This window comes from Urocampus carinirostris, chromosome 14 (genome assembly GCF_059441175.1).
Source record: "Urocampus carinirostris isolate Australia breed hairy pipefish chromosome 14, RoL_Ucar_1.0, whole genome shotgun sequence".
In the NCBI taxonomy this organism is placed as follows: Eukaryota; Metazoa; Chordata; class Actinopteri; order Syngnathiformes; family Syngnathidae; genus Urocampus; species Urocampus carinirostris.
Window position 1 is genome coordinate 12086985 of NC_142362.1, and position 12428 is coordinate 12099412.

The window sequence follows — 12428 nt, forward strand, 5'->3', positions numbered from 1 at the left end:
GGCAATATTTTCGCCATTCTGATACTTCGTAACCTGAAACCTTTGTATGTAGAGACATTTGTAAGTACAGGTACCAATGTATATAATTGCGCAAGTTCTATTTTGTCTCCGTGCCCTATGTACTCATACAAAGAGCGATAGGTTCCTGAGTCCCTCTCTTACAACATTCTGAAAGTTAGTTTTACCCAAATAAAGATTCTGAAACTCAGAATGTCGATATCCATGCATCTTCAAAGTTTTTTATTTCCATTTCCAAGCTGATAGGCTATGTTCACACGAAAAATGATCTCAACTGCTCAGCTTTCATCTCCAGTTTAGTTACCATGGTGATCCTTTTCAGTTAAAACATTGGGACAGTGTTTCTCAACTAGTCTGACTTGAGGACCCACTATTCCACCTTAATGACAAGCTGCGACAAAAAAAATAAAAAAATTAAAATCCCACTTTTTGGGTTAGCCAATGAAAGTGACCTTTCTCTCAAAAAAGCAAATTAACCAGCAAAACGAAAATAACTTTAATTTCCGTATATACTCACATGAGCCTACATACCATAAAAGCGTCCCCCTAAAACTGCTTTAAAATAGCCAAAAACATAGAAAAAACATACATGTGTTAAAAAAAGCTTGTACCTAAAAATGGATAATTATTTGATTATGTAGTTAATAAATATTAATGCACTGGTGAAAGGCTATAAATATAAACACTTTAGAAAAATTTACTCGATGGCAGTCACTTGTGCACCGTATTTGCACTTCGCAATCATTTCCTTCTTTGACTTGATCATTGTCACCGTTTTCCAATTTTCATTTCACTTATCACTAACTTTCTTGGGACCCATTATTACATGAAAAAAAAAAGAAATAAAACCAACAAAAACCCATGTAATGAGATATGGTCCCTCTGAAGCGCGCCAATTGACTGAAGAGGGAGAAGAGATTGAGCAGAGCATTACCGCCACCTATTGTTCTTTTTTTTTTTTTCTTCCTCTTAGCATCATTTAGTCAAGGCAATGGCCTGCGGCCCACAGAAAACGGGTCCACCGTTTGTGGAACACTGCATTTAGAGACAAAAAATGTTGCTTACCTCAGTGATGTGGAGGATACTTAACAGCCATTACATATTTCATAAAGATATGGTCGGTGCGATTGTGCCTTACCATTTTGTTTCGGTAGACTAGGGCCCATCCAGTTTGGCTAATCAATTACACTATGGTAACAATTATTGGTGACGTTTGAGGAAAAAAAAAAACGTTTAAATGCCTTCTAACTGGTCAACACAGAAAACTGCATGGTACAAAAACTATGGGGATGTGCTGACTCTAATCAGTGTGCAAACGACTGCTAACACTAATTGACTCATTGACGTGCATTCAGGGGAGGCCAGTGAGGCGCAGCATCAAGAACCTATATCATTTAATTCACAATTTGGGGATTTTCTTTTTCAAAACTGCTGAATGTTCACATTATGAATATTATTAATACACTTTGTTTTTAACACATTTCTCTGCTGATCATTGTAACACATTTCTCACCAAATTATAATGCAGACGGAGGCACGCAATTCTCTTGACTCATGGCAGATGGCAATAGTGAAACCAAGGATTAAGATTTGGCGCACAAACTTTCTTGTTGCATAGACTTCATTTATAAGCGATTTTAAGACAATAAAACCATTGATGTTCTATTAAACAAAAAATAGATAAATTGCTTTTTTGCTCTGCCAATCAAATCAAGAATGGGTTTATTTATCTGACTGCCTCACCAGACACAAAACTTACCACAACTAACTGGCTAATATAATTACAAACCTGTAATTGAAAAAAAGCATTAAAAACAGTGTTCAATCAATATTCTTTTTATTGTAAAAATGAATGGTTAACGTTGAAAAAACCCTTTACAACACTTTCTATGCACCTCCAAAAGTATCGCGTTTCAAACGGAAAAAAAAAAATCAATATATTTTGGCAAATGAAATATCTCATTTTGAAAGCCAAACCAACCGAAGATGGTGAGCCTTGAAAATCTCACAGTGATATATTAGTGATGGCGTCAACTATATGTATAAAAAAGACAAACGCAACCTGGGCTGTGTTTAAAGAAAAATATTCCTGCGGAAAATGCTGATTAATACAACAGAATCAATACTGAGCTGCACAATGATCTTATCTATTATTCCATCGATAACTGGGATAATTTTTCCTAGAGACTTTTAATATTTAAAACGGGTGCATTGGCTCAGTAGACGTTGGGGATCACTGCCTGGGAGCAAGCGTAGTGATTGGCCTTCATACGTATGCGATTCATCACAAAGGGATTCCTCGAAGCCGCACATGCTCCAGACCACCATAAATTTAAATGTCATGAATTTTTCACATTACGAAATCAACAAGCCAATTACATTAGTCAGGAAGGTTTTTGGGGTTGATAATGCAGAGTGGAGCTGCGAGCAAAAAGAAGAAGCCTTGAGTGAAGAGTGTTTTCTTGCATCAATCAGAAATGGACTTCTGTGAACTGTAAACTCCAGGATTGACCTAAAGCTGACCAATGCCACAAAAGTCTATCACACATTGCCTGCTTTATTAACTGTTAATAGACTTCTTCGTGCTAAATGAGGCGCATTATGAATACAGCCGGAGAATAAATCAATCTCACTGCAAGGTAAATGGACGCTTCGGGTGTATATTAATATGGCTGATGATAATAATGCGATTTTAAGGCAGCACATGGGTGACAATGTGGACATGATTGGCCAACTGGGGAGTTACTACACTACATGACAGGCGTTGTTAAAGAGGCCTCTGAATCAACCGGCTCTAGTACATAGAGTCCTCGATTTACAAATAAGTTCCATTGACATACTAACCAAAGTTTTATGCGCAACCTCACCATTAAAGTACTTATGTCGGTTGCATATAAATAGTATGCAAGACATGAATCTGCAGGATTCACATTTAAAAGGCGCAGAACATCGTAATGTAGTTTTTGGACTATAAAGGTGCTCTGTCGTGTAGAGAAGTGATCCTTACTACTTGGAAATACAAAGGAACATGTTAGTTTTTGGAAAATTAGATGAAGGTAGTTTAAAAACAGACAAAAAGAAAGATGTATAGTATATGAATACGCATTGTCAATCTATAGATTTGCCCTTGATTACACTACGAAAAAGAAGCATAATCTATATTTTTATTTTGAATAGCTTGAAACCACAACTGACAAAAACCATATGTCTGATATTTGTGACCTATACTCCATGCTTTCTTTCTTTCTGTAATTCTATGTCTTAAATTGATGTCATTATTCTTATTCTTGTCAAGTTTTACTCCTTTATGTCCCAGTTTAAGTTCATTGTACAAAGGGGTGGCAACCCAGTCCTCGAGAGCAGTTTTGGAGGTTTCTCAAACTCCGGTGATGCAAATTTTCAGCTTGTTAGCAAGCAGTGTGGGAAGCTTGATAATGATCCAGGTGATTGGAATCCCTGCATAGGAGCAGAGAAACTCCAAAAACATGCAGGACATCCGGCTCTTCGAGGACTCGGTTGGCCACCCCTGTAGTAAATTGGGTATTTAAGATGGTGGAAGCTGCATAACAGTGTAATTTTTATTTTTAGAAAGCAGTAGTCTGCTTAACCCCAAACTGAATACTACTTGACCATTTCTATCAGTGAAATAAACACTTTTTTTTTTTAAATAATAGAAAGTTATTTCAGGATTTGAAGAAGAGCATGTTTTCATTGTAGGAGAAAACAACACTAGATTTTAATGTTTTCAAAGCACAAATTAACATTCCAAATAAAAAAAAAAAGGGAAAATATTTCATTTTTCCTGAACTCACAACTTATCTGTCTTTTGATGTAGTCTGGACAATTGTGTGTTTCCGAATGTTTTTGAAGAAAACATTGTAACAGGTCCAAAAAAACGACAGGCTTAGGGACAGTTGGTTCACCAGGGTCATCATCACTCTAAATATGTGCACAAGACTGGGAAAAACAAATTATACATCTTGCCCATGGAAATAATATTCAGTATTCATATTTTATTTCATCTACTCCATTTTTGGAAATACGTTTCTGCACTTTTTTTATAGCACTATTTTTGGATGCATTTACAAGTCAGTCCAGTCTCCAAGCATTACCTTCTAAAATATTTGCCACTTTTTTAGTTTACTTTTTTTTTTATTATGCGTTTATTCTGTTCGATGTAAAAAATGTTCACGAAGTTGTGTTAATAACAACAAGGACAATTCTAATTATTTTAGCATGTACATGCATAGAACCGATCGTAATGTGCATTGGACCAGATGGTTAACTGAAAAACACTAATGTACTTGGGATAAAATGTCAGACAATGCAGGAGTATTGTCTAGTTATAAACATTATGGTTCGAGGAAGTCATAAATTGATAACTTTTTGTACATTGCTAGACATTTTTCAACTGAAATCAATCTTCGTCGTAAATATTTGAGGTGCAGGCAACATGAAAAAAAAACACAATTTAAAATCAGCACGCCACGGTTCACACACAGTTTGAAATATTAGAAATGTGATTTTTGAGCACTGTTACTCGGATTCTCACCACAAACAAAGCTTCTTTGGAAGAGAATAGATGGATCACTAAATTTAACCTAACAAAACTTTTTAAATGTGGAGTTTGGTCTAAATATTTCTATTCATAAAAAAAGCTGCCTCCTTGACCCTGATGAAAGTATTGAAAAACAAAAACTTCTCAAAGAAAGACATTTGTTGGGAGTATTCAAAAACAGTAACTCGAGGGCAGAAAGGGAACTACTAGCCTTGGTCTCCACATCCTTGTTGCTGCTGTTCTCTTTGCCGGTAGTGAAAAAGGCTGGTGGAGTCAAGATCACCAGCATAGCCAATTGCTTCAGCAAATAGCTTTGCAACCTATATATACAGTTGAAAAAAGTAATTGCTGTCAACTAAAAACACATTATACTCAGTCACTAAATTACACACTCAACACATCCATTGCCTAGACATGTATTGATGTGTACAATATATCTGGGTGGAGATGCAGTGAATGCATTAAGAGTTTTGTAAAATACAGACCTGATTATTCGTGATCAAGGGCACGCCGTGATCAATAGCCATTCTGCGGATGAGGAAGTTATCTTTCAAGTGCCGTGTGTTGTTGGTGGGCAAGTTCACGACCAAGTCAATCTGACCCTCATTGATCAAACTACAAAGAAACAAAAAAGTCACAGAAAGAAAAGTTATGATATACGTTTGTATGCCTTTTGATCTGTCATACATCATTACAGAATCGATCGTTGACCCCATGTGTCAAGGCGAGCTAATGGTTTTGATCGCAATGAGGTTTACTTTTTTAATGGTAAAGGACTGACAACAACATATTGTAAAAGCTATAAACATAAATGTTAGAACCTTACACAACAACATGAATAAACACTGTAAAACAATGGCCACTTTTAGCTCATTTACTGCCATAGACAGAATTTGACGTCAAAGATCCATTCCAACTAATTTGCCATTGATGGCTAAGGACATCAAAGTTTACAAATAAATTCACACATTTGAAATGGAGTTTTAGAGAATTTTCCTGTTAACCGCAGCTGCTGGTTTTTGTTACAGAGTAGTTTACTGTTTAAATTTATCAAACTAGAACAAAAAAATGTGTCCTCCAGCTTGAGTGTAAATTAAACAAAACTGGTGTTGGTTCTCTGTAAGCAATTTCAAGCACAACACAATCGGTGTGTTTATTAGAATTAACATCCAGCCAAAGACAACTGGGCAGTACCATGTGCTCGGAGCCACTGTACAACTCAGTTTCAGGGAAAAAAATGAACTAAATTAACTTGTTAAAAAGTGTTAATGAATTGACGTTGTTGGTCCGGTTTACAGTGTTTTATGTGAAGGTCCAAATGGAAGAAATGTCAGCTCCCATTGGCTCCTTTTGGGCTATTGGCAGGTATTGAGGTAAACAATTAAGAACTAATTTACTTAGCAGGTGTTATTAGTTAGTCCATTGTTTGTTATTATGTTGAGCCTTCTGGATTGCAACTCAAGCAGATGTATAAAAATGGCCAACAAAGCAATGTGAACCCATTTACCTGACGAGATTGGACGCTCAGTGGTGGTGCACCGTGTGTGACTGCTATTTGATTTCGGGTCACAGATGGAGGATTTACTTATGTGAAATAGACATTCAGCTAACTGTATTTTCTATTCAAAGTTTCTCATTCCGCAAATGACACCTTACTCTATTACAGTCACAGTTACTGTACATCTTTTCATGCGGCAGTGTTCGACAAAGCACGGAACCGCGATTGAAGATACGGAAGACGGATGAAAGAAGGAACTCGAGTCGTGTTGCTCGATAAAAGTGTTGGCCCCGTGTGCCGCCTCACGCAGCTGATGCCAGACTTAGTGTGAGAGTAAGCCCTCCAACACCTAATTCCAGACAGATGGCATCACAGTTGCGTAGTCATAATATCTTTGTGCAGGCAGTGCCCCCAACTAAGGTAACCTTCAAGGTGCATCAATTTTTGCACACGACTACTAATTGTTTGAAAACCTCACCGGTGAACTAAAGCAGTTATGAAATGTGTCCACTTGCATCTGTAATGTATTTTGCACAACCATATGTATTAAAAATATTTTCCAGACTATAAGGCGCACCCAAAAAACCCAAAGGGTGCCCGAAATTTGAGTGTTTGCAAGGGATATATGTGAATGGCAAAGGATAGTTAAGAATGACTGATATTGACGGAGCTCAAACTGGCTAACCTGTGAGCTTAATGTTCGGTGTCAGGTTGGAAAGAGCAAAGTGGAATGAATGAGAGTGTGTTCTTGACTTTAGCCACCTACCGTTAGGGGGATACAGCTTTGTTTTTTTGTTTGTTTGTTAGGTAGATAGATAAGATTTTGTTCCACTTTTTCTTAGCTCAAACTAAACATTGTAGGTGACTAATGTTGAATAAGTCCGGCCATGCTTTTATTTCTATCTTCCCCAAAATGTATTTCCCTTCACTCGGTTCAGAATCCTGGGCGCTTCGTAAAGACTCGGCGATAAACACCCTATTTCAGTGGTCCCAAACCTTTTCTATACCACGAACAATTTTTATATTTGACAATATTCTCGTGGCCCGGCCCAGTAGAGATGCAACAACATGGCACCATGAGTTAATATAGTGTGATGATGACATAAAACTTGATGAGTTTTAGTGTGTTGCCTGTATCCCTGGTAGTCTAATGGGTAGGATGCAGTGCCCTCGATGCCGCGGCCTGGGTTGATTTCCCTATGCATCATGCTTTTGTGGAAAATACAATGAGTGCTAATTAATGTAATCAAGCCAATTACAAATGTGTGCGTTTCATTGTAAATGAAAAAAAAAAGATTTCAGTCATATATTGTGGTGGATATCACCGTCACTACTGTGTAGTTTTGCTCACTCTTCATATTAATCCCCAAATGCAGTGAAGTGGACTTCTGAGTACTGCTCTTGCTTTGATCTTAGCGGCATATAACAGAGATAATGAAGGATGTCTGCCCTCAGATCTAAGCATCATGTGCTGATCTCATATTCTAATTTGGAATTTAAAAAAGGTTTACTTATTACTTTTCCCCCCTTCAGGAAAGTGTGTCACTACTTTTAACATACATGTACGTCATAGGCAATACACTCGAGTCAAAATGAATGAACTACAACCTCTTTATACTGGGCAAATTAGTTTGTCCTTTCTCTGTGGTGGGCCAGGCTACTGAAGTTGTTGGTACATCGTTTGCACAGAGCCAGGCTGAGGTGGATTCGGTAGCATAGAGCTGCAAGATGGCAAACAGAAAAACAGAAATAGTCTCAGATTATAGTAAAGTGAGAACATTGATTTTTTTTCTTTTGGTTGAGTGGAAAAAGCCTTTCGATTGCTGGTGGACAGATTGCTAAGTGGGTGGTGTGCATTGTTGCTCATCTTGAATAGTCCACACGCTTTTAGAACAGTAAGAACGCACATGTCTTGAATATAAATAGTCATTTTGAGGTTATGTGAGGTTTATTACTCTTGAAACATCTGCTATGGTGTTGCAATTACATTAACATCACATACTATAGTCATATTGCACATATGAGAGAAAAACCCAGTACTGCAAAGTGCAAAAATAATTATAAAGATAGATAGATAGATACTTTATTCATCCCCTAAGGGAAATTCACATTTACATTTACATTCACAAAGTAAAGTAGTAAACATAACCCCCCCCCAAAAAAATACCTCTCAAATTTCATCCACTCAGCTTGTTTATAAGAATGTGAACTTGGCAAACAAAAACTGTAAATAATAACTAGTCAGTGTTGAGAACATAAAAATGCTTTAGGTACCCACCTTGAAACCGTCCTCTTTCAGTTGATGCGCTGTAGCCAAGAAATTGGGCCGGAATGATTGCTAGGGTTAAAAAGACAATTAGAGATAAACTAATAAAAAAAATAGCTAAATTTGTACCATGTTTAAAAGTTACTATACTGCGTATTTTATAAACCTCTAATAGAAGTTTCATCAGAGATAACTGAGCATTTTACACCGTCAACAATTTTTAATCATATTCTATAGTTAACCAGATGGGCTTCAAATCAAAATCCTTCAATAGACCCTGGAGTTTAATTCATAGAGCGCTGCAGCTGTGTTCTGGATCTGTCAGCCATGTTGGGATGTATTTGTGACCCCAGGCATTTGCCTTGAAGTGGTCCACTTCCCCAAGGGTGCCAATTACACAGCCTTTGTAATGAAAGCTTTGTTAAAGTTGGATTAGTCTACCTCGCAGTTTGACAGCCCATAATGACAGCAGGAGTTAATTACTCAAACGCACGTATGCGGTGATATGAAACTGTGCAGAGGTGGGTTTTTGGTGGCTGCAATATTTAAAACAATATTTAACAGTCAATTACATTTTCAGAGCTGTTGATAGTTAAACAAAGTAAAAAAAATATTTAAAACAGGTTAATCGTCTTTGCAGTGGATGGCCTAAAGGATTTTTTGTCATGCTCATAATACAACGCAAATTAAACGAAACTGTAAACAGGTTTTACCTGGACCCCAATCAGGATCCCCTTCTGTGGCAATTTAAATCCTGTGGAAAGCATTGCCTTCAGGAATGCTGAATAGACGTTTGGTCCGAAACAGGCAACCTAAAGAAAGAAAAAATATCTGAATAGCTATGGTGTCATGTTTTGCTTCAAAATCCAATTTAAAACAGCTTTCAAGGCTGTTAAACAGCACACTAAGCGAAGAAGATAACCATAATCTAAGGCGCTGAGCACATAGTTTATTGTCACATGTCGCATAAACTTAAATGAGCATACTTCTCCAGTAGAGGCCATTTCACATCGAAGTACAGGATCTGCATCCCTCAGGCGTGGCCAAGAGAACATGGGGGCCTGGTAAAAAAAATGAACAGACAAAAAGTGTATCCTCGATGCTTTTGAAAAATTCAACATTGCCATTTTAAACCAGTTTTGAAAAGCAAAAATTGCAAAAAGGCCATTTACACTGTTGAAAGTGTAAGATGTGGACTATGAGTTTTTAAAAGAAAAAACAATTTCTAGTATACTGCTGCCACCTAGAGAGGAAAAAAACGTTGTGACTCACTGTTGCAAAGGAGATTGATACATTAAATATAAATTACATGCACGCTGTGTTAAAAAATAGGCTAGTGATATTAATGTAATGCAAATAATTGTAGCTAATGTAAGGATGTTTTTTTGCAGAATAAAAGAGCAATGCAGAAGAAAGCATTTACTGTTTGAACACACACACAGACGGCGAGGGCCAAAAGAAGGATTCATCCTTGAGGCGAGTTATCTAATCAGCAGAATGTAATGTGAGCATACTAATGTCTGCGAGAACAATGAGGGGAATGTGGTAAAGCTTATCATTGCGCTGTTCAAAGAGAACCAGAGAGAAAAAAAGACCATCCCTATATGCAAGCGCTTGAGATAAAATGACACTCGAGAGGAAAAAGAACATTTTACATCAGGCATGGGTTTTAAGATGCCAATCATTTGGAATGTTTAACATTCAGACAAAAGAGCAAGAAAACAGTTTGGTGTGTTATTCTGCCTGTCACTTTTAAGTTTGTCCAGTAAATACAATAAACTTAAAGTGATGAATATGGTTATTTTCTATATATTTTAATTGAATGAACACAAGAGGGAATAAGTAGATTGTCAAATTCAGCCATTCCAAAGTATCCATCTAAAACATAAGTATGCTCAGTCTTCTGGGAAACAGAAAATCTTAGGTTGTGTAGGTCTCAAAGGAGGAGCAGAGCGCGAAGAACCCAGACGTAAAGCTCAAGCCCCAGAGGAGCCAACAAGCGATAGAAAATGGGATTTTATGGGGATCGTATAGGAATTGCAAGAGACTTCGATGTCTTTGGAAGGTAGTGTGCAAGAATAATCGTCTACCATACATTCTGCTCATCATTTATCACTCCATGAGGTATAGCTGCTTCTAACGGTGGGCTTCACCTCAATCAATGTCACTGTAAACTGGCTGAGGATTGAAGTTAGGCTTGACGATATAATGTGCTCACTCAATGAGATTAAAGTTTGAAGCAGATATGCAACTTCTGGTCACATTATTGAGGAACCAAATATAGAAAGCAGAGCTGTCAGTGGAGGCCCATATTGATAAAATAGTGTCCTTTAAGGGTTTTATAAATGTATAAAAAAAATGGAAGGCTTCTTTCAGTGCTAGTAAAACTAAAACTGTAAACAAGTGCAAAAGGATAAAAACATTTTTTTAAAACTAAATTATAATGATAAACAGCACATTTGTGGATGTTTAACATGCAGTTGCACAGAGCATTATGCTTATGGACACTGTAGATGGGAGTTCTGGGTGGTAATGGCTGTGAGGAAGAAACTGTTCCCCATTTTAACAACTAAACCACCAGAGCACGATCTTTCCTGGAAGATCTGATTTGAGGCTAAAACATGGAGTCGAAACAACTTAAACCAAAGAAATCAGTTCCAAAAAAAGAGCAGGTGGACCAAAGAGCTAAGATGGTCCCCAGGTTGGGAAGTATTGAGGAGGTATTGGACCAAAGGCAGGAAACGTACTGAATTTTCATTTTTCCAGCATGGAAAGACTGGTATCTACCATGTGAAGAAGCTTGCATGAACAGTGAAAAGATCAAACCGAGGTTTCTTCGGGTATGATGGGCAACCTGCAAGAACTACGTGGTGGAGCGTTGGACAATGTTTAAGACCTGAAACGTTGAAGGTGGTAGTTTCAGGATGCTGATACAGATTTGAAGCCACAATTTGGCCTCATGGGCAAGTTGATGAAAATACTACTAGAACGGGTAAATCACATCAAAAGCAACAAGCAGTACTTACAAAGGAGGGAGCCTAGATAAAACATTTATCATTTTTGAAGACAAACGTCTACAATATTGTAGAGTTTCGAAAAACTGTTTTCATGAATGGCAAACTGAGAAATAAAATTAAATGATAATAGGGAGAGCTGCTATAGCAGACCTTCCCCAACTCCATATCCCCACTAAACACCTACGACTCGGAGGCAGAGAAATTGTGAAAGCTCCTCAACATTTTTATCACAAGGGGCCAGCCAAGCCGAAGAAAATAAAGTCAAACATTTCCACTTCATATTGTTTTAACGCTGAACCTTGCCAGAGGTGGAAGTAACATCTTCAGAGAAACATAAAAGGAGATGGGCAAGATTAATATTTTATATTTTCAGCATATCTTTAAATGAACTGTGAAATGATTCCTCAAATAAATATGTTAGGGCTTATATAATAAACAGAAAAATCTTCCAATTTTGTGTAATTATGACAAAAAAAAGTGTAATAGAGTTGTAAATGGGAAGATTGCTTTCGATCAGAGTAAATAAATTACTTGGAATGTTTTTAATTCAAAAGAAGTTTAACTTTTCTAGCAGAAGTCCAGGTTTACATTCGCGGACTTTGAGTTAACTTCACAAGTAGTTAAATTCTAGTGGATTGGGTATACAGAGCTCTGATTAATATTCTCCACGAGCGCACAGACTACAAATTGAAAACTTTTGGTGTCTGGGAAAGTGGAGGATTATACCTGCCTCACTAGCTTCAAATGACAACCATTGTTAGAAGGGCTCAGCCGTAATTAGAGAGAGAAATTACTTTGAAAAAAATGGCTTTGGAACAGCTGGCGAAACATAAATGCCCTCTAATCCAATCGAGGAAGAAAGTCTCCAGAACGCACCTCCTACAGTATTACTTCCCTTTTCAGTTTTTCTCTGATATTTGGATGGGACAATAAATGCAGTCTCTCTAGAGCAATACAGCGGAAGCAAAATGTGTTGTATAAAGACGATTTATAAAATGAATTCAACATAAATACTGCTGGGTGTTGTGTCTAACTCTATTGGGGATGTAAAGATAACAGCAGTTGTTTAAA

At 37.2% G+C, this 12428-nt stretch overlaps 1 protein-coding gene across 1 annotated transcript in view; it reads right to left on the reverse strand.

The window, feature by feature from the left end:
* Nucleotides 1-1858: 1858 nt before the first annotated feature.
* Nucleotides 1859-12428, reverse strand: part of cps1 (carbamoyl-phosphate synthase 1, mitochondrial) — a 34355-nt gene continuing 23785 nt past the window's right edge. The window contains exons 33-38 of the mRNA XM_088352560.1: nucleotides 9327-9401; nucleotides 9054-9152; nucleotides 8353-8412; nucleotides 7683-7795; nucleotides 5062-5191; nucleotides 1859-4896 (exon numbers count right to left, since the gene is read on the reverse strand). Of these exons, the coding sequence (XP_088208686.1) occupies nucleotides 4783-4896; nucleotides 5062-5191; nucleotides 7683-7795; nucleotides 8353-8412; nucleotides 9054-9152; nucleotides 9327-9401 (591 nt within the window). The 3' untranslated portion in view covers nucleotides 1859-4782. The remainder of the gene's footprint in view (nucleotides 4897-5061; nucleotides 5192-7682; nucleotides 7796-8352; nucleotides 8413-9053; nucleotides 9153-9326; nucleotides 9402-12428) is intronic.